The 26,896-nt window shown below is 42.8% G+C and overlaps 1 protein-coding gene across 2 annotated transcripts in view; it reads right to left on the reverse strand.

Moving 5' to 3' along the window:
* SH3PXD2A (SH3 and PX domains 2A) overlaps positions 1 to 26,896 on the reverse strand; it is a 268,519-nt gene that overhangs the window by 35,104 nt on the left and 206,519 nt on the right. For both annotated transcript variants that reach the window (XM_037400226.1, XM_037400225.1), the window contains one exon: positions 1,069 to 1,182. In XM_037400226.1, the coding sequence (XP_037256123.1) occupies positions 1,069 to 1,182 (114 nt within the window). The remainder of the gene's footprint in view (positions 1 to 1,068; positions 1,183 to 26,896) is intronic.

Genomic DNA, 26,896 nt, shown 5'->3' on the forward strand with positions numbered 1-26,896 from the left:
CCAGTCTGTCTCTAAACCCTAAGTGACCCAGGATATGGGCAGCTTTGAGCAGGGAAAAATGAGTTACAGAGCCAAAGATTTCAATAAGCCACAGATGTCACCCTTGGGGCCCAGTACAAAGTTATGTTTTGCCTGTGTGCTATCTTAATGAGCAGATGGTCACCCCAACACATCTCTAAGCCTCCTGACTGTGCTAAGGAAAGGTCAGCTGAGTTTCCACATACGTTTTACATGAGTGTCACATCAAAAGCACCTAGAAATTTAGCAAGATACTCATTAGAATGGAGCAAATAATAGTAAGTGTCCTTTGTACACAGTTGTTACATGAGAATTCCATTAAGATGTGGTTAGCCTTTCATAATGGAACAGAGGAACACGTGAGGTTGTACTATTCCATTTCTGGAACCTGAATTAAGCATCTTTAGCCAAAAAAAGAAGCACAGCTAAATACATATACATGATGAATGGCATCTGAGTTTTAATAGAATGAGACCACACCATATAAAATTACCTTTCCACACAATTACAGACCACAGCAAACAGCAGTGCAAATAGTTTCAAGGATTAATTAAAAAAAATTGTAATGAGAAGCAAATTGTATCAAGAAGAAGCCATTAAAGTTAAATCTCACTCCTTTTAATGGTGTGTGGCTCTAACAAGCATCTTCTTCCAATTAAAAGCTCTCACTTGTATAATTTCTGCAAACAAGCCATGCAAGTTCTCTCCTTCCAGGGACATGAGAGTCCAAGACTTCCACCAGAATATACTGCTTGGACTTGCACCTAAGTTATCTGTATGCTTTTTAAGGGTATTAAAATGAGCATCATTTCAGTTTTTGAACCTTTTGTCACACTGGGAGCCCAAGCTGCTCACAGAGGGATTACAGACATGGTACTTCACTCCAATTTCTTCTGCAATAGTTTATTTGCTAATAGAAGACAGCAGAGCAGGTTACTGCACTGGATTAAACAGCCACAAGTGGCAGCAAAAGTTTTCAACATTCTCCTATGGGGGGAAAAGCATAAAGCAAGTATCACTTTCCCTTTGACAACAGAAAGCTTTCCATACCTTCCCCAAGTTTGGACGTGTTGATGTCAGAGTCATCTCTGGTTCCATTTTGACATTCCAGGTATGTAGCAGGAACCCAGCCCTGCTCCTCTGCTGTGCTCACAAACCACCAACCTACAAAAAGAAATAAAAGAAGTTGCTCAGTCAACATTCAGAAGAAGAATAGCAAGATGCTACTGAGAAGGCGGTACCGTACAGCAGCTTCAGTGCGGGTTTGAGTTACTCTGCAACCTGTTAGGAGAGGGGTTTAGTCCCATTACACCATTTCTATCAGATACTCACAGTGGTAAACAAGCATGCAGACAGGCCTCATGTAAAAAAAGTGTGCAATGGCACAAACATCAGTTTATTTTAAGAAGCCTGTATTCAATCCATGACAACTCTGATATGAGCTCTCCAATTCAGTTTCTCAAGGCAAGTCTTGCAACATATACATCTACAGTATTGAAACACTTTCTATGTGTGTATGCGTACGTGAACATATGGGAAATAGTGCAAATGCTACCTCAAATTAGAATTTGGTATCACAGAACTCAAAAGATGGAAATAGTAAAGAGTTTAGTAGAAGGGCACAGATTTCAAACAGGATACAAAATAAGTGCTTCTAGAACACTTGTCACTGCAGCTGGTGTTTAATAAACATGACCTGAATTCAATGCCCTAGGAAGCTGGAAAGTACTGCACAGAACAGAAGTAAGAGAGAAAAGCTAACTGAAATGTGACTTCAGGCCATAAACACCAGATATTTGCCTTCGCGCCTAAACATGCAAGTTTCTACTACTATCTACAAAAATGTGGAGTATTCACCAACTATACAGATATAACCTTTAGGTCACATCCACGTGTAGACAAATAAGAATATAGGTGAGCCCTCTTTATTGGCTCATATGGGACCTAAATAATACCAGCCCTAAAGCATCCTAACCATAACTAGCCTTGCCTGCTTTCTTGCTTGGCTACACTGACTTACGGAATCCTCCACTGAACTAGAATCACTCACCCAAGAGTGTGCTGCTCTCAGATGTGAGCACAACTAGATTCTGCTCCACTCAGATAAAGGCAGAATTAAGACACAGGACAACAAAAAGCCAAGCAGGTAAACACCATTTATGTTGTTTTCTACAACCTCCCAGCCTCCCAAATAATGCAAATTGCTTTCTCAGGACAATACAAGCTATTGTTTGACACCAGTCTTCTTTCAGCCTCCCCAAAAGGGAGTTGAGAAAATAGCTATTTCTGCACATGCACCTCAAAACAGTTTATAGACTTTAATGGCTGCCATAAACCAAACAAATTTCACAGGAGACTCCCATGCCTGCCTTTGCTCATCACAGGCAGGGACAAGCCAGCTTGGTTCGTAAACAGGGGCACAAAAACTAGTTAGTTTATGGTGGGGCAAAGCCCTGAGCTGTGTGACAGAGGCCGCCCTCCCACAGCTGGGAGGCTGCACCCCTGGGCCCAGCGTCACTGGGCTCCACCGCCATGCCACATGCACCTTCCTTTAAACAAAACCAAAAAAGAGCAGCAACCTGCTGAAACAATGCTCAAACATTCACGCTAAAAGTCACCCAAGTTCATTCCAAATCCCATCATGGAAGATTTTACCAGAGAACAGTAGTTACAAAGCCATGTTCTCCTCCCTGGGGCCTGTGGCTAGGAGACAATGTGCCCCAAGCAACAAACCTCTCGCTGGCCACCGCACAGCTGCTAGGTAGCTCTATTTATTTACTCTCATAGCTCAGACATGGCTTTCCATTTTCTGGCACAGCAGAGGTTTGGAAACTTTGCTTCACAAGGCTCATGGTTGGAAAGTTTAAATTTAGTTATTCCCCCTCAGCAGGAGGTGGATTCTCCTGCCACGAAGCCCACAGCAGCGAACACACAGGATCTGCCACAGTGTTTCAAAAACACATCTTCATGGTTGTTCCTGATTTTACTAGTAACTTATCGACATGGGTAGCACACACAGTTTAACATACACTTATAATTAGGCACAAAATGTCAGCAACTCTTTCAGCTGATATCAATTAGACTGGAATAGTTTATGTAAACTCTTTGTCAGAAAGAAATTAAACACAATTGCACAAAACCGGACTTGCCTACACTTAAAAACGTGTGCTTGGGCCAAACTCAAACCATGGTAAAACCATCTTTGGAGGTCTGGATAACACAGGCTTGACGCCGACCCAGTGCTAGCCCGTGTTGCAATACAGCTCCTCTGGTTTGGCTCACTGCGACGCATCATGGCCTCGCATCTGAGTCTGAGGGCTCGTGTCTGGGGCCACGGGGTAGCTGAGCCACCATCCCTCTGAACAGGGCTCCCGGCTATAAGGCAGCCCCTCACTCCCACATGTGCCTCCCCAGTATCACTGTGCCTCCCTACTGCCATTCCCAGCTCCTGAAAGGCCTCAGCAGCAAAGCCTCACACCTCCACCGACCTTATGAACAGTATCCCACGTGCCAGTTGGAGGCCAAGTCACATTTGAGGTAGGTTATAGTCCAGTAATGCAACCAAACCGATCACAATGTGTGGACGGAGCATGTAACAGTGTAAGTGAAGTTTTAAGTTACTTTGATTCTTCAAGCCATCACTAAGATTAAAGCTTCTAATCGCCACACAGCTCATGAAAGTTATCATTCTTCACCCTGTGTGTCAAGGTGAAGTATAAATGAGAAAGCTCCACAACTACTAAGAGATCAGCAGCATCTGTCCAGGTTCAGAAAAAAATCCAGCCCCTGCTCTGAAATTCTCTTCTCCCATTTCACACTTGCTTCTCAGGAGGACAAAAGAAAGGCTTTAATGCAGCTCATTGGAATAGCATGCCCACAGGAAAAAAAAAAAAATGTTCTACTTAAACAGCCTGAACAACTGAGAAGCCTGAGAAACTTCCAGCAGCACCTCCCAGAAGCAGAAAAGTCAAAAATGGATGCTCACAAGCAAGACATGCAAGATCTCAGAGTGGCTGAGCAAACATTGCAGAGGCAGCTTACTCCATAAGAGGTGAAAATCTGAATTACGATGGCACATCTAAGCCATAACCCTACAGAAAGGAAATTACAGCACAGTGCAAGAACTGACACACTCCTACCAGAAAATGACTGAAGTGCAGACAAGTTCCACAATGCAGTCCGTGCATGACAGCCACAAACTGCAGAACTCCGCCCAGCTGATCATGATGTACTTGCTCTGTACCATTCCCTCACTAGAAGCATTAGGACAGCTGCCATTTGGTCCCTCCACAGTTTTACCCCTCAACCCCAGGTTCATGGTTTGCAGACAAATTAGCCAGACTGGCCTTTGTTTACAAAAAGCCAGGGCTATAATTGAGCAAGCTATCTCTTGTCCCCTCCCCTGCCATCTTTCCCAACACAGAGCAGCACAGAAATGTTGTTAGAAAACTCCCTTTTGAAATACAGAACAAAACATTGCATTTATTGAGTTCTCCCTCTATGCTAGAGTTGAGCTTCACTTCACAACTCATTATTAAAACCATTCTGCAGCAACATCTGCATGGAATTATGTAAAGTTATCTCTCTGCATTGCCAAGCCAGTCTGAGGTTTGCTCTTGCACTCACACCATCTGTAAAAATTAGGCAGTGCTTTACAGCTTGAGTTAACCCTTACAGATGCCCCTATCTCTCAGGCATCAAAACACAGCTCTCAAGCTCATGTGGCATGGATGTCTAGACTGACACTCATCAGCCCTCATCCCTGATGAGGGCTCAAGGGAAGCTTGAGCCTCACAGAAGGCACACAGGGAGTTGTAGCCACTGTGCCCAGACCAAGCTCAGCTTCCCTGCATCACTTTAAATCCTGCTTCAATACTAATCCAAGAATATGAATTTTTAAGGTAGAAGTGCAATTTTCTCCCCACATATGTTGACCCTTTGGTCAGCATCCCTACCTGCAATAGCCAAGATCTCTCTACACTCAGAGTCCATCTAGGCTCTGATAACTCTCAGGCATTTTCAGCATGGAGTGACAACAGTTAACAAGATATAAAAGGTTCCACTTGCCACGCATACATACACATGGCAAGATGATGATTGAAAAATGGAATGGTCACACTGGAGAATGAATAAGTGACAAAAATACTTTGATTCTAAATATCATGTTCTTGCTTTTAATTGCATCACCAGCCCTCTCCCCAAAAGGCTTTACAAAAAGCAAAAGAAACAAGCAAGTGTTATCTACAACCCACACCATGGAAAACTACTAGAACATAGCTAAAGGACTATCTTATATGCAAGTTTTGTTGATGTTTACATGCATCCTCACCCATCCATGCTTCAATATCATCCTTTTCTCCACAACAACAGGAAAATTAGCTATTCCTGTACAAGTCTGCCTAATCATAAGATGCTACAATTCTCTTTAAAAAATAGACACACAAAACCCCAGCAGGATCACGCTGAACAGTGGTTTCTAATTCTCCCATAGCCATTAATTTCTCTGTAAACTTTGATTGTCAATTTATGAACTTTACTAAAGTAAACAAGAATAGCAACACTGTAAAAGGGAATGGGAATCTCTCCTGCATAAGTGGACTACACAGTCTTCTAAACAATTACTTAAAAAACACTCTACCTCTCAAGAGTCTTAGAAAAATCCTACTCAAGCAGCAGTCTGGTACATTTGACATGCGCTCTTTGGAGTTAAGAGCTGCTCTGTTTTAAGTCCTTCTACCTTGGAACTCTCTCTCTCTCTCTCTCTCGGTTTTGTTGTTTTTTGTTTTTTGTTTTTTTTTTAATCCAGTAACTTAAGTTGTCCTACAAAGCAGTACTAGATGCAGTCAGGTCACTTCCAGACCTGGCGCACAGACCTCTTCATGCCAACAGCTAATATCTTCCTTCAGAGATGTCATATGCTTTAAAAAAAAAAGAGCAAAAGCTAAGGTCAGAGTATTGCTGCATAGAAGAAGGTGCTTTTTTTTTTTCCACCCCTTGAGCTCTTCCTACACAGTACATGTGTATTTGATACACAAAAGGAAGTCAGTCATAATTGCCTCCAACAGACCTCCAAAGAATATGCAGAAGCAGAAATATAAAGGCACCAGAAGTAGCATTTTGCAAGAGGGATTTTATGCAGTAACCATATTCTCACACCCACTTCCTAAAAACTCACTACACTGTCCACACACTGTTTAGACACTATCACTGTACATGCTGGCTCTGCTTTCTGTAGAAGGCTCCTTCAGTCCCACACACTTGGCAAAGGTGCTGGGTTGAAAGCATCAAATTTTTATGAAGGTCGGTGTCTGATTTCTAAGCATTTTGTCCTTATGATTCACAGAAGAGCCATCATTATTTTAAATATGGAAATATATGCATGATGTCTTTCTAGCATGGAGCTGACTATAGTTTGGGGTACAGAAGTCTGTGTGTGAGTCACTGCACAGCAGACTAAAGCTGTCATCTCAGGATGAATTATTAAAGTTGGTGAAATATTAAAGGCAGCTTTTCTCTTTAAACACATGATGTTTCCTAGGTTGTGTGCACTGCAGACTTCATTGCAGCCACCGCTCAACCACAAAGCAATGTTTGTCTCATTTTAAGGATGGAAGTAGGGCTCAAACAAAGACATGCTCGAGAAGAAAGATGTGCTTGTGGCAGACATCCTACTTGAGCACAATTAAGATCCACAGCACAGGTTCTCAGCCTTTTATGTGCCATACCCAAAGCAGATTGGGCCACATACTAGGGTTCCAGCTCAACCATGTGTCATGATCCTCACAGCCAGTTTAAGAGCATGGTTTGTATGGCCAACCCCACTTCCCATGGGAGCCTCATTCTGCAAAGTGTTGCAACCCCAAATGTCACTCCTAACTGCTCTCACAGTCAAGACTGAAGGTTGTAGTCTTGCTTGCAACTACTACGGGTTGCACTCTAGGTATTGAGTACTGCTTTAAGAACTCAGGAATAAAACTTAACATCCCAAGTTAATGCTTAACACCAAGAGGTTTTTAAATTTGTTGCTGAAATACCCCAAGAGCCCCTGAGCACTGTGATGGGGTGGAGCTGCTAGCTTTCTCACGTGAAAGAAAAGAGGAAGAACGATCACACCTGTCACTCATTTCCTTGTAGCCCAGCATGGGAAATTTGAACTTCCACATGGGTCATGAAACAGGATTTCTACCATAGGATTAAAAGTGGAAAGAAGAATTACAAATGCAAAAACTCTGCCTTTTTTTTTTTTTTTAATAAACATGAGCTTTTCAAATAATTAAGATTTGAAATGTAATAAGCAGCGAACATTTTGCTCCTGGTACCAAATATGCCACAACTTCTAACAGGGCATACATTAGAAACCACACACCTGACCGCTGTTCAACAGCAGTCACACAGCCATAGGCTACATTCTGCCCAGCAAACTACCCTAAATATTTAAACTGGAGAAATAGTTATAGTATTTAGTGAAGGAAGAACATGTTGAAGAAGGAAGAGAGGCTGCACATTCCTGTGCTTTGCTCTAGCATTCAACTGAAATTTACAGAAGTCCCTACAGAAACATAATAGGAACACAACCTTAAGGATACTCTTAAGAGTATCACTTAGGAATCCCGACAACCCAAAGCACACGTGGAGTGCCACAGGAAACACTTTTCTTTCCCTTCTTAGAGAGGGTCTGAAAGCTGAGTTGTGTTCTCAGAGTACAGGCTGCATCAGTTTTTGCTCAATTTGGTGATGAAAAAAACACTTGAGAAGGTGGCTTCCTGAGGTGAGGGAGAAGATGGGGAGCAGGAGGTGGGGACTTCTGGATGGCTGGACTCTGTTGATATCATTTTTTGGCTATTAACAGAAGAGTACTTTGCCTTATGGAGCTAAAAGTTGGAACAAATGGTCAAGAGCCAAGACCACTGTTGCTGTTCTCCACCAATATTTGGTAGCAACTGCAAAAGCTTAGGACTTCGCAGCAGCACAGGGAATTGCATTCCTTGCACTACTTTAGGTGTTACCGAGTTCAAGGAAAAAAGAAGTGAATGTCAGAGTTCGGTGCTGTAATGTATGAAAAAAAGAATGGAGTTCTTTCCTGCAATGACTAGCTATTAAGGCAACTAGTTGTTTCAAGTCTATATGGTTATGGATTTGCTATCCTAATTCTTCCAGTCTGTCTTCTCCCTCCACCCCTACTACTAATCTTGTGGCATTGGTAGATGGAGACTTCTCAGCTGCGCTGTTAGCATATCGCCTTGCTGCTGTACTCCAGTTCCTGTGGTTGCAGAGCTAGCTGGCACAGAGGGCCCACTACATGTGAATAAATATCCTAGTTATTGCTGCCACACAGGTTTTTCCTGGACCAAAAGCAGCTGGCTAGGTGTATACGTAAGTACTCGATACAGTCCCGAAGTGTCTCAGATTCTGGCTTAAACATCTAGCTTGCTTGGATTAGTTTCACATCACATTATATGCATAAACACACATGTATATATGTGGAAATTCACACCCTGACCTCTGATTCAAATACATATTACCCTAGTTTTCTACTGTGATTGGAACCACGTTTCCTTGTACTTCTGGAAAAAGCAGAAGTGTTCAGAACATGGGAAAAGTTCATGGGAAAAGAGAAAATTGGATAATATACAACTCAGTTCTAATACTTTATTGGTTACATCACTAGTAGAGACGATGGATATTCAGAGTATCAGACAATTAGGAAATACATTATTGTATTTGTTCAAATCTTATAAGCTAGTAGGTGACAAGCCTTCCAGAGGTGCACATTCAGCAAAATACGTACATATTTATCTCTTATGACCATTGTGACTTGTGTGCATGTGTGTATGTAGGGAGTTGTTTACGTAAAGCACACAGTTTAACTTTGGGTTCTGGTAACACAAACTGATAATTACAAACTCCGATTGCTGTGTCTGCAGCTATTTGCTATGGCCCAATTGTTACCCAGGGGCTTCCCCTCCCTGTTTGAAAAAGGACCTCAGATTTGTGTATTGACACAGCTGGAATGAAAGAATCTGCCAAACACATTTTCAAGAATTCGCATGTACATCCACAAAGCCATCATAATCCAGTACAAATTACACAAGTTGTGTCCTTAAAGCAAGGGAGGAAACGCACTACTTATTATGTTAACAGTTACAGAAAAGTCTTGGACATTGTCTGTAAATCCCAGATCAAGTCCCATCACACTCCACGTCACCTGCTTCCCCTAAACTGTCACGTACCCTGAGCTCCCCAAGACAGAAGCAGAAGAAAGCATCATTTGCTAAACCTGACCATGGCCAACTCTGAAACACACACAACCAACAATGCCCAAGGTGTTTGCCAGCATCCCAAGATCACTGAACTTAGAGAATCCACAAAGCAATGAAGTCATCCAGTTCTAGAGGCCAGTCAGCACCCAAGAAGTTGCAAAAAAGGGTTTGCCAAGACTCAAACATCCTCATGCCTTCTAAAAATAAATTTAAAATAATCTTTCCCTTCCGGCTTTACTTGATTTCAAGAACACCTAACAGTGAAACTGTGTATGCAATGTGAGCTGCATTCCATATAGCCCAACGTGTTTGTGGCTCACAGCCTTTGTTCAGTTTGGGAACAAAAGAAACTAAAAGGGAGTGCTTTACTCAGAGGAAATACCTCATCAATCATGAGAAGGAACAAAGCCATCTTTAGGTGGGCATGCTGTACTGTGCAAGCAGCCTGGCTGCAGCTGTTAGCCTGTGAACACAGAGTACTGTACAGTAACGAGTAAAACAAGGTCTACCCATAGCCCAGTGGCTTTCAAGAGGTTACAGACTTGCACTGGTATACAGGCCAGAATGGTCCTACCATCCAGTCCACAGTATCAGCTGAGTTATTACAGAAAATACCTGCTTACTGATCGCAAATTTTCTTTTTCATTTGATCTGCTTGGAAACAGAATTTCCTGTCTGACGTCAAGTTCTGGTTGCATTATGTATAATTTTCACCTTTTCTTGCAATTTTTTTGTTTTAGGAAGCGATTTACAGACATCCTTCAAAGATGAAGTCTTTCTGATTTTAGTAACCACACGGCAAGTTAAGATTGCTAGAGGGCACACACACTCAACAGCCAGTATAAAGAGATGTGCATTAAGCCTCTGTAGGCAACAAGTGGCACTGGGCAGTATCTTCCTTTCTTCGTTCCTTTTCCCCAAAGTTTCTTTACTGCAGTGGATCCCAGAAGTCGACCAGCAGAGATACTGACTGCTGCTAATGTCTTTCAGTACAGCTTCCCTGATCATTTGAGTTCATGGGGCACTTTCCTTCCTCCATGTTCGATTACAGGCTAGAGTCCTTCATCTTCTGCTTCCAAAAGGATTTCTGTCCTGTATCTCTTTCAGTGTTTCTACTGATAGGAAGATGTAGCTTAGGTAGGAAAGTTGAATGATAAATCCGTCTCCTACCCTCCCCCACTTCCTTCTCAGTAGCCCATCATTTAAAGTTTGCAATTTATAGATCCGAGGTTTTAATGAACCTGCCAAAGGGATACTGTAGGCACCATGTTTACAAAAAAAAAAAATATTAAAAAAATCAGTAATTTACAAGGGCTCCCAGCTACATGTTGGTTTGGCTGGGGCATGGACAGAGGAGGACTCCAGCACAGAATGTACAGAAATCATGTTGGCAAACCTGGCCTGTGGCAGCAGACAAGTAACCCACTGCCTTCAGAAAGGCTATGCCAGCACAGCCAGCTCCTGCAGCAGATTTTCCAGAACCACAAACAACTGATTACAGTAAAGGCATGCAAACAGATGGCTTTCCGCCTGACGGGCATGGGGAGCTCAGCCCTAGTTGCCAACGGAGACTCTCTAATAGTCATCACCAGTTGTGGGGTTGTGTTTTCTGTGGTCAGCCAACAGGGTGCAACAGTCCAGCTCACAAGTAATTTCCTTTACATTCACAGGACTTAATCTTAAAACAAACACATTTTGTGTCCAAGCTTTCTTTAGGAAAACATGAATAAGCTTTCAAAAGGGCCTCATAGTAATCTTGTCCAAAGATTACAAATTACTTCCTAGTGGTTTAAAAAAGTTACAGACCCCCAGCCCCAGCTGATAGGAAACAGCATTCACAGGCAGCAGAGAATAGCCAATATTTACTTCCTGCACAGATCGACAAAAGTCACTTTTGTTTTAATTTCTTATTCTGAAGTCTGTAGAGAACGTGGTGTCAGTTGCTTACTGGGAAACCCTCAGCACCACACAGAATCAGGAAAAAGAGACTCTGTGGACTAGAGAGTACCAAACACCATTCCAGGTGCTAGAGTCAAAAATCATACAGGAATTCCATATTTCAGCCAAAAATACATCTGCCACCTCTGAAGCAGACTGGTTACTTCATCACAGAACAGAACAACTCTGGACAAGAGCTTGAAGCAAGGAATAAAGGCTATACTATATCCAGCAGGAATCAGAGGATAAAGCAACCAAACAGGGATACTAGTTCAGTCTGAAGCACAGCTGAGCCACCAGATTAAAACACTGCCTCTTACAAATGTATTTTACGGGATCCTTCTGAACCCCAGTGCTCCTGCTAAAGGAACTGAGGTGCCTCAGTTTGCTGGTGCCCAGGACAGTGTGCAGAGCAGCACTGCTCTTCAGCACTCGAATAACCACCTCACAAATTGCCATTTCCATATTCCGGCTGTTCCTTGAAGCTCTGCCGTCAAAATACAACGTCTGTCCAGCTCTATTTATTAGCTAGATTTGGCAAGATTGTAGCCCAGATGGTATGTTATCACAAATACTGATGTAAGCCAAACCGAATGCTCTGCTCTCCCTCCGACATGGCTTCATTGCTTTTCTCCTGAGCTCCATTCAAACCATGTTTCTGCAGTGACCCTGGGAGCTGAGCCTCAAAGAGCTGCCTGCACAAGGCTGCAGGAAATGACAGCTTCGGAAATGAGCACCAGAGTGATGAATAGCAGGCTACAAGAGCAGCCGGTGCATTAGTGGGCTGCCAATTAATGAACTACATTGTACTGAACAAGGACATACGTGGGCAAGTAGTATCACTGACACTCCCCAGAAAAGATTACAAACCCAATTCAAGATTTTCTGAAGGGTTCTTCCAGGCTTCTCTAGAATTTAGAAACTTAAGACTTGTTACTGTATTTTGTTCAGCAAAAAGCTGAACTGGCCTCATTTTGAGAAGATTATGGAAAACTCAAAGAAGAAAAAAAAAAAAAAAAAAAGCGGGGAAAAAGACTTGCCTTTTACCTTTTTCCATCATGGAGACCCAGACAATGAGAACAGCCTGTGCAGGTGGAAACAGAAGGGGACATTCACCTTGAGGAAGGGTATAACTGAGCTCATCCACATAGACTTCAAAAAGCAAGCAGGAATTACTGGGGTATCTGATTCCCTCAGCTCTAACAAAAAGGTGCCTCAGCAGCATGAAAAGGTGAATATAGGAAAGTTACTGAGGCAAAAACCTCTGATAAGATGCCCATTTCCCCTGCTGCAGCAAAAAAAGCACTCCTCTTATATTGCAAAAAAATACTCTGCACACAGACAACTAAGCATTAGGTTCTACTCATTCTTGCTTGGCCTCTGAATAACGAGGCTACACACTTTGCTCAAGCACCTTTGCAGGGTTTTTGCTACATGTTAGTAAGCACATCAACTCCCTGCATCTTGCTTGGTTGTCTCGCCTAGGATGTTGACTTTAAAGACTGATACTTATTAGGCTTTGTTGCTCCTTACAGACTGGAAAGGCAGCCTAGACTCAGAGCAGAGTACTCTGCCTGGAAAGACTAGGAACGCCTCAGTAAGTCCTGCACTACAGGAACATCAATAGCAACATTCCTATTAACACCTTATTAGAGAAAGGCTGGGTTGCTGGCAACCTCAGTTGCTGACCTGCCTCCAGGAAGGCACTGTTAAGTGTACAGTAAGTCAAAGTCAGAATATTTAAACATTTTCATTTTCTGACTCTCCTTTCCATCTCTTCAAGCTTATTCAGAGCCAGAGCAGGCACTAAGCGCAGATTTGCTGGCAATAATCAGTGAGGCTGATCTTCTGATGCTAAATAAAGGTTAGCAAGGCAAATTAATGATGTGAGATACAGAAGAGCTGTCAATCTCCACACATTTCACAGAGCTGAGACAAGATAAATATATCATTGTGAGGCTTATTCCTTTCCATTAGGAATAAATCAACCATGAAACAAGGGCAAGAGTAATGCTGTCCTTGGGCAAAAAGCTGAGAATTGCAGACCCTCCATTACAACCACACAGGCATTATACAATGCAGCACCATTTAAAATAAATATGCAGCACAGTAAGGGATTACCTAAACCTGTTAGACAGATGATATAGAGCCATAGTGTTTATCTTTTCAACAGGAGTCACTTAAGCTTACCCTGTGAGTGCACGCAAGATTAAACCCTTCCCTCTCCCCATTACAAGGCTACCAAAAGAGGACACGCTGGACTGCCTGTAAGTGCCCCGGCCAGACTCCGCTGGAAGTGCGATACTTCCCGTGTATCTCCTCCTTTCTTTACACAGGCAGCTGCTGTTCCCCCACCGCTCTGATGCTAATGTCATAGAGAACCTCAAGTTCAGGCATTTTGCAACCTTGTACTTTTCAGGATCTCACTCTTGGCAGATTGATGGCCTCTTCCCCCCCCCCCCCCCCTTCCCTTTTCCTCAGAATGCACTGATTTCCCCTTCTTATTTTGGGAAAGGTCAGTGATGGAGCACAGAGGCTGTATGTTCACTGCAAGCTGAGAAAGAAGATGGTCCTACTGCTGGGGAGCTGGTCCAGCTTTGAGGAGTCCTCTGCAAGGGAACTAAGAACCAGATCAATTCTTTTTGTGGAGGGCTTTTTTCCCTCCCCAGTTTCCAAGTCTTAGTTACTTCCCTTCCCCTCCCCCACCACTCAAATCTGAACAGTGTTTCTTTTGTCTGTCCCTTACGTAGGCTTCCATTCTCTGGAAACAAGGCCTAAATGTCTCGCACAACAGGGCCCTGATCTCAGCTGGGCCTTAGGCACTGCCATAAAAAATAAACAGAGATCACAAAAGCATGGCTCTTGCTATGTAAAACAGCCTGGATGGTAAATAAGTCTTTGGATACGTCTGTTAGCTGACATACTAATTACAGCATTGGAATGCTATGGTTTAACAAAAGCTTATATGGCCTGAAAATTTATTCCCAAACATCCCATTTAGTGACTATGCGTGCAACTTGGAAGGGTAATACTGCAATACTAACACAAAATATATGCAACAGTGCACCTCCAGCAAGAACAGCTGTACTACTAGCACATTTTAGGATGACTAATGAATTGAAGCTTCCTCAGCATGCATCCCTCCCAAGGGCTGCAGGCAAAGATTATGGAGTGGAAAGAACCCAGCCTGGGTTAAAGAAAAGTACATATTCCTGTAGGCCCCAAATCCCTACTGGGGAAGGGGATCTCCCATTGCATTTCAGAGAGATCTACTCCCCCTTCCTTGTTTGCATGAGCTCGTCAATACACCACATTCTAAGACTCCAGCTCAGCAAAACATCTTACAATGCAGCCTGCAGAAGGCAACCAACCCCACGTATTTTTGGTAAGGACAAACATCGCTTTCAAATCCCTTCCTAAGTTATGCAGAGACTCTCAACACCAGGTGTGAGGGGAGCCACCTCCAAGACATACCAGCCCCTTGATGAATTTCTTGATCAATGTCCTGGCTAATAACTGACACCTCCTGAAAGTTCAAAATTGCCTCCTGATGTTCCTCAATCCAATGATAAGATATAGCGCAGCTCTTTTGTGCTTACAAGCCATTTTCAGGGAGATTATGCTTTCTTCAACTGATGTATTTGTACCAATTGCTAATGTAAGTCTGGGTGGGGCTGCCTGGTACCAACACACATAGTATCAGCTGGGAGCACAAAACAAGCTTTGTGATGCGCTTATTTTGGGAATGACCACACGCTATACTTGCAGTAGTGCATGTTAATTATTAGTGAGTATTAATTATGCAGTATTAACTTGTTAATTCTATTTCTTAAAAATGTCTTTCCAATCTGCCTTGCTAATAAACAAGTTCAACCAGATACCAAACTAAAATATGGTTTGGTTTAATAAAATTTGTAATCAACTTCACATGGTGCTAAAATTAAGGGCTTAATTCTCTGTCCTACAAAAAGTTAGATTTGTTGGTCATCTGCAGGATGTACTGCCTCAGCTTTAAGCTATGCCCCTACTTGCTCATCCACACTCAAAGCTGAAGGCTCAAAGGAGATTCAACATCTAGTCTGCCTTCTTGCATCTCACAGGCCATTAATGCTACCTCACCTGGCTCACCAGCGTTATGCCTAATAACCTTTACCAGACTACTCATTCTGAGGAACATGGCTTTTTTCCATAGTGGAAGTTACAGTATGGAGACTGTTCCAGAAATGCAGGCACCAGCCAACGATACCTGAGGAATTATCATACAGACATCTAACCTGCTTCACAGGATAACTTGTTGAAGATTTAGGTTACAGGATATTGAAAAGATTCAACCTTGCAACATTTGCCTAGTTAAGATTTCCATCTTTTTCTTTCCCTCCTAATTTTTCCCTGCCACTTCAGCTTCTGCAGTTGCCTTGTTAACACCTTCCAGGAGTCCCAGAAAAACTCAAGTGTAATCCAGACATAATCTCAGACATTTCTGTTAGCCTATCATATCAGCAAGTATGTCAGAGCGACCAATCCAAAGTCTTGAGAACCACAACCACTGAAATTTCAGAGGAAGGTTTGACTTCATAACCTATTTTCTAGTTTGAGCAAAACACAAATCCATATTTTCATAATCTCTTAAAGCCTGAGAATTATCTAACCGTATGAGAGGATGTGATCTGCATCTACTTGGATACAATGAATAAGGTCTGACAGAGGGAGAGGATCTCAAGAGCACCTTCCCACGGCAAGAAGCAATCAGTCAATTTTGCTCACGCTTGTTTCCTTCAAGTTCTGATCTCTAAGAAGAAGATAATACTCATTACAGTAACCTTAGACCTCAGTATGACTTTTGACACATTTGTTGATGTGATTTACATCAACATGTCAGCATGGCTATGACTTACTTCCAGGAGCTGCCTCTCCTCCTTCCCCCAGGAGATGCAGAAACCTCACATCCATAGCCCGTCCTTTCCTGGTATCTCTTTTCCATAGAAAATAGGATGGGCAAACCCATTAACCAGTTGACTTTGCTTTCTTACCACTTTTGCCTCTCCATCAGCAGGGCAGCCCCCTACAACATGGGAGTCAGAGAAAGCTGAAGCTACCTGCCAGCAGAAGCTGTCTCTTCGCTGCTGGCCTGTCTTCTGTCCAAAGGTAGCTCTAGTGCTTGCCAGCACTGCTTCCCCACAACCACAAAGGAATGGAGCTACTCATCTTTCATGCCATTTCTACCTTTATTTTCACAACTGTAAAGAGGACCACACTGCAGTTTACTTTTATAAATAAGTAGGAAACTTTTTGACCTGAATTATCCGAGTAGGCTGTAGTGTCCTATTCAAGTAAAGGTATTTAGCAGGAAAACAGTGAAATACCCCAGACCGCATGTTCTAGTGAAGTGTAGGCTTACGCACTTGGCTCAGCAGAGGAGCAGAGCCAAGGAGTGAGCAATATCCTCATAAAAAACCCTTCTGTAAGGAGCCACTTGTTCCTTCACTGAGGGCAATGCCTGTACTGTGGTGCCATTAAGCCTTTAACTCATCACAGCTTTGCACTGTCACTTCCAGACTCACTTGCCTTTTCCTTCCAACTATGTCTCAGGCCTTTGGATGAGCCTATGCTTATTTATTTGCAGCTCAGTTTTCAAATCCTGAGCCAGAGCCAACAAAGCAGAGTGGCTTCTCCAGATGAGGTCCTAGAAATTAGCTACAAAGGTTTCAGTACAACAAAGGACACTGCATTTGCTTCCTCTGCAAACTAAATGAGGGTGTGCAAGGGGCACAGATATTGCATAGCAAGTAAGAAAAAAGGTGAGATGAAGCCTTTATCACGGGGAAAGAAGTTACAAAACCCACTTCCAGCCAAATATATAAAGAAATTTAAAATATAGCTTACCTACCTACCCCAAACATTAGGCTAAGGTCAAAGACTGGCTTCAGGCTGGAGTTCAGGGGATTTCTCATCTGCTGCTTAAAACCACCATTCCTTTGATAAAACGTTGGTAATCCTATTCAATTGCAAATTTAGAAAGCCGCAATAGAAATCAGTAATAAAGGATACTGACAGCCCTGCCTTCAAGCACTACTAGTATACCTTAGGGTATATGTCTCATAGCTGCACAGGGAAGTGCAATAGAAAACCCTACTTTGCAAGCAAGATGCCTGTCTTTAACCAGAGCCAGAAGTCTCAGGAGCATGACATTTCATTCAGACATAGCAAAAGACTTCTTATGATGAAGATGAGGTATTGATTAAAAAAAAAAAAAGAAAAAAAAGGAAAAAAAAGGAAAAAAAAAAAGAAGTGGCTGACTCACCCCCTGCCCACTCAAGCAAGCTGTAAGTTTGAAGAAAAAGAACAAAATGAACTTTGGTTTGACTCCTCTGTGTTCGGAATTACTTTGCGACAATGATTCCCTGCTGCCAACACACACTCCAGCTCTGAAAGCAGGGATGACTGTGTCCAAGCCAAACACACGCGTGGCTGGAGAGACTCGCAGCAGATTAGACAGCTCTTCTTTGTACTGATACATGAAATACATCTGGGGCACCCCAGCTATATTAAGGGCACATTCCTTGGCTGAGCCGATGCTTGTTGAGTGCTGCTGCAGGCACCAGTGACATTCATCTCTGGAGCACTGATACAGCACATTCAGCAGCTCCCCAAGCTGACAGATGGCGATACCTGGGAATGGGACTTGTGAAACACCCCCAAAGGGCTGATACTCTCACTCAGATTATCTGAATACCAATGTGGAAAACACGTCAAAAGCATCCTTACTTTGAATCACAATGAAATGCTCAGTAAGGGGCTGGCTTTACAGCAAGCCAGCTGCAAGCAAAGGCAGCCCTTGGTCATCAGCGTCACAAACATCTTCAGGAGTCAACTCAGATATACAGATACAGTTGTATGTCCAAGTCAAGCTCCCACCTCAAAGTCCAATACTTCAGCCATATTGTGCATCTGGAACCAAGCTGTTGCCACTCCAGACACAATACGTCTGTAAAGAGTCTGTATCCTCCAGAGACACAGGTCTGCAAATAGCTCCATTTCTCATGGGGCTTTTATGGTTAAAAAAGTTTCTTTTTAAAGGTTACTTTAAAAGGGAACAGAAATATTAGACTCTGCCCTTACAGTGATGGCATCATCTGAGAAAAATTAATATAATTGAATGGAGTTCCCTTATTATCCATTTAATTAAACATCATCACTTTTTAGCCACTTTAACTGGCTCATCAAGAAGGTATGAAAATTTACATTGAATCAGTTTAAGGGCCAAAACCAAACCAAGTGTACCAGGCTCTCTTTTGAGTTTATACACCATAGCTTTTTCATGCATTTAGAAGTAAACTTTCAACTCTATAACATGAATGTCCAGCTTAACACTAGTGAGTACTAGTAACATCACCACTCATGTAAATCAGAGGTTATTTGATGGGGCACCAGAAGATTTAGGGAGAGAACAGACATCTCTACTAGCCGTGAGCTCTGGCCCACGCAGCACAGCCTGGGCCAACAAGAACCCCAGCACTTTTCAGTCCTCCTTGTGCTAGTCTTGCCACGACATTCACACTTTGCAGTGGTTTTGAGTTTCCAAATCAGAAGCTTTGCTGGATATTTCCAATTTTGAGAAATCCCCATGCTAGAGGAATAAAAAAAAAAAAAAAAGATTCTGAAAAATTTAAATTTTTCCAGACTGCATACCAGGCTTAATTCCTTATTCTCTGTTACTATTGTCTATGAGTTCACTTGACAATTTTCAGCTCTTCAGATTTACAACCATTCCTAGCAAAATATTTCATCCACAAATAAACGCAACCATCCTTTTTTCTGAAGGCAAGGGGAAAATATATAGAAAGCTCACAGATGTTTGGCAAGTACATCAAAGCTAGGCTAGTCAGTACAAAAACCCTCCCCAAAACCCCTGACATTCTCAACGCTTTAACGATACAATCAAATTTTAAATATGAACAGAGGGGGATTCCAAATGGGTACATAACATCTACAATAAGTTAATTGGAAGCGCACAAAAACTTGGAGCACAGAAAGCCATACACTGTATTAAACATCTTCATGTGCCACTTCATTCTGTGAAGCCAGTCAGGCTGAGTCTGAGCAAATCTTTGTTTTTCAAATTAATATGAAATTAGATGAGGCTAGGCAGTGATATCAACTCCTGGCCAGTAGGTATCAACTTACTGCCTTTGGCAAAGCCACGTTTGTGTTCTCTAGACAGTTGGAGAATACGGTACTTGGCTCTTCAAACCCAGTGATTCGCTGCTACCCATGTATGTTCACTCAGGTGCTCTTGGATCTTTGGAGAGCAGAGAGCACTTTCCCCTCTGACAATATTTCATAACTTCAGCACATAATACCTTTTCCAAAGGAGGACAGATGTGCAGGAGTACTTTCAGTCTTCCAAGAAGTTTTCCATTAGGATCTTGATTTTTTTTTTTCCTCCCTCTGGCTGTGCAGTCCAACAGCATAACCATAGCCACAGCCCTGCAAGGCTGGAGACAGGAGGTTGCTGCTCAAGCCATGCTTGCTGCAAGCAGACCATCCAGATGAGGTACTGCCCATTCGCTCCCCAGGTTCAGAGATGACTCTGTGAGGAAGCCTGCCAGCAGGCAGCTACTCACCCTTTTCAGAAGAGCTTTGAAAAGGGCACTGTGGAAGAATAGTTTGAGCCCAGCTTACCTTACGTGGGAAATTTCAGCCAAGAGCCATCATGTCAAACATTCAGTTTTTTTGAGGGGTAGAGAGTTATCATATAGGATGGGTAGGGGGGAATGGCTCTATTTTGTATATGCTAGTTACAGGAAAGAAGCCAGCAATAATGCCTATCCCACTCACAGTTCAGGGTTGGTTTTTATCTTTGTTTTTGGGTGCGGTTTTTTGGGGGTTTTTTTTGTGTTTGTTGGGGTTTTGAGATTTTTTTAAAAAAAATATTTATTTATTTTAAGTTTTGCAGGCTTTGAAGAGGAGTGGGAGGAAGAGGAAGATCGTAAGCTTCAAAAATTTCACTCTTGGCATGCCAAAGCCAGAAACAGAAATGCCTGGATTTTCCATGATGGCTTGGACACATGCCACAGTGAAAGAAGCCACTTCATACTAAGCTCCCGTCTGTGAGGAGACACGCTTCAGATCATCCAGGTTCAGGGGGAAGGGACTATTTCCCTTCGCTACAGGAAGGCCCAATCTGCATGTGAACTGCTCCTGCCAAAACAGGCTGTTCAGTCAGCCTGGACAACTACGGACACAAGCAAGTCTGTTGTCCTGTTCCACAGAAGGCATCACATCCATGATGATGTTCAAGGTGCATTACTATGGGCTAAAGTAGTAGAAAGCCTGCAAAAAGCAGAAAGGAGAAGGAGTTTATGGGAAAGAAGACAGTTGCGTCCCTAAAACTCCAAGAGAAAGTCAGGTTTTTGGTAGGTATTTGGAGGCTGGAAGCAGACAGACAACCACAAGTTAACTTTTTGATATCTACATGCACCTCAGGAAACATTATTTGTTTCTGCATGTTCCTATTATAACACACTAGTTCTTGGTTACTCTCCATTTTTTTGCCAGGAAACCCTGATGCTGCTGTCACATGATTAAGAAGCCACTCACTAACTCAGCAGAAACCCAACGCTCCAGTGTCTTTGGCTGTAGCCACTGTACAAAGAGCATTTGGGATCCTGTGGCATCTGACAGTTTTCCTCTTCTCCAAGACTGCCATTAACCAAAAGCCTCCTATCCAAAACAAAAACGCTAGACGGAACACTACCCACGTTCCTCCTATTTTGGGAAAGTCTGGATTGGAAGCCTAATTTCTCATCTTGAACCCATGTGTAGCTGCTTTAAGTATAGTTCACGAGCTATATGACATTTACAGCTTATTCCTATGAAGGCTAAAGAAAGCTAACAAAAGTAAGAATCATCAGCAAAATGTATTACAAAATGCAATGCAGAATAAACTGGAACAAACACTGATCATATCACTGCTGCCCAACAAGGACCTTCTGCTGCACAGAAGAGATGTGGTATTGGGAAAAGGTCATTTAGTGACAAGTTGAGAGCTTGGAAAGTCCAGTTTTATGAAGGAAGGCTGGGCACTCTTCTCCCAATTCATCCCAAGTCCATTCCTCATTTCCATGAGAAACTGCACTTGGATTTTCCAGAGTCTTTGCCACCTATTCAGAATCCAGTCTTGAGCAAAAAAGGCAAGTTTGCAAGGCTGCCAGTTCTTCAGTCCCTACCTGGTCACACCATAAAGTCCTCTGCCTCTTGATTCCCTTCTACCAGCCTTCAAACAGTAATTTCTGAACACTTTCAGGCAAAATTCCACCTACAATATATTACTGGCTTTGAAACAGAAGAGGGCAGACAAACATCCAAATACAAATTGAAAGCATTTGCTCAAAAGACTCCACTAGTGTCTCAACAGTTCTTGACTAGTCAACACGTTACATTTTTATTTTTAAAATGTACTACTACCATGGTTCTTGGACCACTTAAATCAACATCATCAAATTCCACTATGGATTTAGACTTCACAATGTGACTTGAGTTCTCCAAGCACAGAGTAAGAGTCTTGTGAGAAGATTTTGCTTCTGCCAGCATCCACTTCCAAGTTATCCAGCCCCGGATAGCTGAGAAACAAAACAGGATAGCTGCCTCACGGTGGTCAGCCTCCTACACACTCAGGAGCTTCCTGACTACTGCTGCATTATGAATTTCATGAGCTGTCAAACAGACCTAGGTCCAGCTGCGTGCCCACTGGTTTTGAACTGCGCAGCTTGGGGCACCACATGCCAGGCCAGTGCAATACCCTGTCATGAGTACGTGATAGGAGGCACAGCTCTTATTTCAGGGAAGATTATGAAGCTGTACGCATCCAGTGAAACAAAAACCTGATATGGCCCATATTGTGAGATGGAAAGGTGCACACAAATATTGAGCCCAGATGATCAGGAACTATTTGCTGGCTTGAGAAAGCTATTATTCACACCTGTTCACTGGCAAAACTGTACAAGTCCAGTCAATTACTGCCTCTGTGTTGGCATCTCTGAATGTAAAGCCACAGAAGAGCAGAGAAAGATGGATGGAAAACATGACCAGTTATGAGACTCGTTTTCCTCCTCCACACTAGAAGTTAAGCACAGACACCAAAGAGCACAGGAGGCAAAAATTAAGTAATAGAGAAAGGGGTGCATGACAGAGGGATACATTTGAGTAACAGATGCCAAGGAAGAAGCCAATTTTAATGTTCCTTTGCCCTTTAGGCCCCAAGGCACCTCCTGTGACTAATGCACATGGAAGTGTTTTCAAGGATGTTGGCCAAATAATGCTCACATAAACTTCATGGGATTAACGCTACAGCCTGTGGGATGAATCACTCCTATCTCTTTCTTTTTTATCTCACAGTAAAATCTCAGAAGGAAGAAAGCAGCGTCTTGCTATAAAAGATTCTCTCTCTCCCTACTCTCCAAAAACATTTAAAGGACTTCTTACAAATTGGATATTGCTGAGGCTACAGGTAAGAGGAGTATGTACCACTGAAATAAACGTACCCAACTTACTTCACATCCTTAGCTAAACTGTCTTCTGCCATTCTTTCTATGGTTATTTGTTACATCACCTACAGAAGCAGTCTGAAGTGTGAGTTGGCCATAAGTAAGCATTCAGCGGAACTTTGTAATCCCCAGGAACTGGCCTTTACAAGTCCACTTTCTCTGAGAAAGAGGTATCATTGAGCTTCAGAAGTCAAAGATAAGCAGTTCTGACTTCCGTCATAACTCCAGTTGAACAGGGGTGACTACAGTTGTGAAATTTGCTTTCTTAAGTGATGGCTGCTTTTACTAACCTAGGTCAGGCTCAACTACAGCAATCAAGGCTCTTTCCTGCCAACTCACCTGCAAGAAAAACACTAAGTACCAATGGATAGTCTAACTCCAGAGCTCTACCTTATAAGTGAAATTCTAGTCCATCCACCAAGACCTGGTGAAGGCACAGCTCTGAGACAGCTACAGAAAAATGCCTCAGCATCACTTTGTTGAGGTTAAGTAAAAGCTTCAGTCCCACAGAAACACAGGATTATGATTTCCTTAAACAGAGGAACATGCTGTGTTACATTTCCTTACATGAGGAGGACCTGCTCCTGACAGGTCACATTAGCTGAGGATTTAGCTATCACAAAAGATCAAAAAACATTAGTCACGTGGGAGACTCCACAGAAGATATAGGAGATCAGTGGAAAGGAACAAGAAACACAGCAGAATAAGCGGTACCCAGGAAGGAAGTTGCTATTCTCCACCTTCACTCAGTTATCCTCCTTTCAGGCCTCCCCTGCTGCTGCACACACTTAAGTTTCTAACAAATATTCCTGGGACCAGTCAGATGGTCCACTGAGGAGTCTGCTTAAACAAGAAGCAAAGAATAAATAGAGGAAGGATTATAATGATATGGGGATATGGAGAAGAATTACTAGTTTCAGCAAGTCTCAGCTGAAGCAGATGGTGTTCCTGATGTACCAGGGATCTGGCGCTGTTATTTCACAGAAGCCACAGTAGCTCACCTGGCCACCTGCAGCCTTAGCTAAGGTGCAGGTGAATTTGGCCCAGTCACTATTTCTATTCCTGTCACTGTGTTGCCCCCGAGACACACTTGCCAAGGGCAAGGGCATGCCCAGGCACTCAGCCTCTGCCATGCCTACACATAATCAGTGGAAAAAAAGCCCTTATGCATTTCAAGCGCACCATGAAAGGTCTCAACACCAGCTTCTGTCACAGCATTGCAAAGGGTGGCTACATTTCATCTGTAACGGAATCCCTGAAACCACCAGCATTTACCCTCAAATGCCACTACACAACAATTCCTGGTAGTCTGAGCCAAATTAAAACCAGTGTCAGCAAGCATCTTGCAAGCCATCCCCAGAACCGCACAGTCCCTGAGTTCCCCCATGTGCATTGCACGATGGTGGTTTCTGTTTAGGGTTGTTTGCAAGGGAGGCTCTGGGGTGGTGTAGGGAAAGCAACACCCTTTCATGTGGCTGGCTTTGAAACCTGGATACTTCTGTGAAAGAGATACTTAACCTCCCAGTTCCCAGTTGCGTGGAAGGGTTCACACGCCAACCCTCAAAGGCTCACTTCTTATTTTAAAACCAACAGGCTAACAGTCCAGGAAGCGTATAGTCAGCTCCAAAAATACACCAAAGACGTCTGGAATGACCAAGTGTGTAATTTAGCTTGTAGCTGGTACAGGAACCAGTCCTGCTTGCTGTGCTCAGGAAGAGCAAAAGAGGCAATTTCCATAGGGCTCAGTTATCCCATTTGCCTGGCGATGGAAACAGCATCCCATTTCTGGTCATTCCACTTTTATTCAAGGACATTTTGGTCACAGAAGGTCTACTCGAAGGAAGGGAATAATTTGAAAGCTCACCCTGAGCACACAGCCATCCCATAATTTTGGTTCTTTGTGCTCTGCAGAGAGCTTCTTTCTTGGTAACAGTAAGGAATTTTAGTCAGGATTAAGAACAAAATCTTAAAGAAACTGTCTCTCAGATTCCTGATCCTGTTTTCAGGCAAACAAACAAGGTTCACCTTCTCTCATGAGTCACTGTGTGCAGTTTTCTGCCTGCCCACACCCAGAAATACAGATTCTTCAAAGTGGTTTTGAGGGCATTGAATAAGTTCATCTTGAGTTTAACACTAGGGTTTCAAATAGTTAGTGATGGATCTTCCCAGGTTCACATTAACCATCCTGAATCTTCAGCTATACTCAGTTAAGATGAATGGGCCGTGTCTCTCCTAGTAGCTCAGGTTTTCCTCATGCAGGGAGGCCTCCAATAACATCCAAATGCTATAAAAGCCCATGTGGGAGATTAAAGCGCTATTTATGAACAACGTTCAAGGCAGTGATTCAGGTTTAACATTAGATGCTGTTCTTCCAGTCTTAGGATCACCGCTGCACGGACATTTGCCCTGCACCCCTCCATCAGCTCCATCATGTTTGAGTAGGGACTGTGTTGAGGGCTTCCTTAACTTCATTTCAGTTTCAGCACACTGACATTTCTCGTTCCAATTGCCAGGTTTTGTATGCAGTCACCTAGACTGCCTAAGAGCTATTGTCCTTTAAGAAGGATACATTTCACCTGCACGTATGGTCACTGTTTGAAAGTCAGCACCATACCTCAAGACCTGGATATCAAATCATGAAGGTGTTATCTTATACTTGTCAGACAGCACAGACACGCGTGTTAGTCTAGCTAGTGGAGGTGCTGCTAATCATGAAAAAGCGACAACTTATTTTCTCTTTTATCCAAGTATCAAACCGGTCTGGGATTCTTAAGCAAACACAAGGCAGCTGTATTAATATAGGAGCAAAGTGAAGCTAGTCTGCCGCGTAAGTGCACCCAGCATTGTCCTTGCCCTCAGCCGCTGGGAGATATGCTTGCATTAAGTCCCACCCCACCAGTATGCTTACCAGAAAGGTTGTGTGTGCACAATGGGAGAGAGGAAAAGATCAGCAGGAGACAGTTCTGCAAACAGAACTAAAACAACTTTTCAAAGCAACAGGCCAGGGTTTTCCAGCACACATTCGCATTGTGGGGAGAAATAGAAAATATGGATTCAAGCAAAGTCTGGGAAATTCTTGACATTATCACCGAGTTGAAGTTTAACTACATTGCCAATATAACTGCAGTCCAGCTTCATTTGAAATAAAGTGATGTCCCATTGCATGTGAAACTTTCAGATGAAGTCACACAGTATCAAGATACAAAAAACTGAACTGGCCAATAAAAATAGTAATGAGAAGCCAGCCAGTAAAACAGAGATCCAAGAGAACCCATCTCATACCTCGTGTCTTCCAGAACTGCTTCAGTTAATCTAGCCATGAGCCAACATCCTTCTACCACAAAAATAATTAAAGTCTCCGTCAAGAATGCTGGAAAGTCTGACGTCCCAGCCTGAGGGGTGGATGGGAAGAGCTGACATACACCTCTCTGTCAAGCTACCCCCTAAATCCAATCGTATTCTGAAATTCCTAAGCAAGGCAACTACTTCTTTAGGTTTTGCTTAATCTGAAGATGGACAAGAAACTAGTTTGTGGGGAAACTGGACTCTTTTTAGCATGAAAACCAAAAGCAAGGAGTTATGTAGCTGGTCATAACTGAAATGCGTCTGCTAATGATTATAGCTTCCATTTTACTGCCAAAGTATAATTGGAACTGCTTATTTGCTGTACAGCTGGGGGGAGGGGGGCAGGGGGAATCTCTTCCATCCTTTATTAATCTTGTCCTCATCTGACACAACAAAAATGCACCATCAGTCTTTTGCTTACTTTGAAATGGGCCTGAAAGTCACCACAAGAGCCAAAGCTTTTGTGTATAATTGCTTTCTTGATTAACTGGAACAAAGGGCAGAAAACATCAGTCACCATGCATTAAGTTTAGTATTTTCATGGCTTATTTAAAGCCATTTCAGTGACTTGCTTTCTTAAAAGAAACAAAAACCTGGGAAATAATTGCTTTTTTAGGGTTTTTGTGGTGTGGGTTTTTTTATTTTTGTTTTTTAAGGCAGTCACATCCCAAGGAACGTAGCCCACAAGGTAACTATGGGACTCATCGGAAGGCCTCAGTAATATCCTTGTATCTTCTTGGCCCCAGGCAGTTTCTTGCAGCGGTGCTGAGCTGGTGACCTATTTGGCTG

The sequence above is a fragment of the Falco rusticolus genome, chromosome 9 (assembly GCF_015220075.1).
Source record: "Falco rusticolus isolate bFalRus1 chromosome 9, bFalRus1.pri, whole genome shotgun sequence".
Classification (NCBI taxonomy): domain Eukaryota; kingdom Metazoa; phylum Chordata; class Aves; order Falconiformes; family Falconidae; genus Falco; species Falco rusticolus.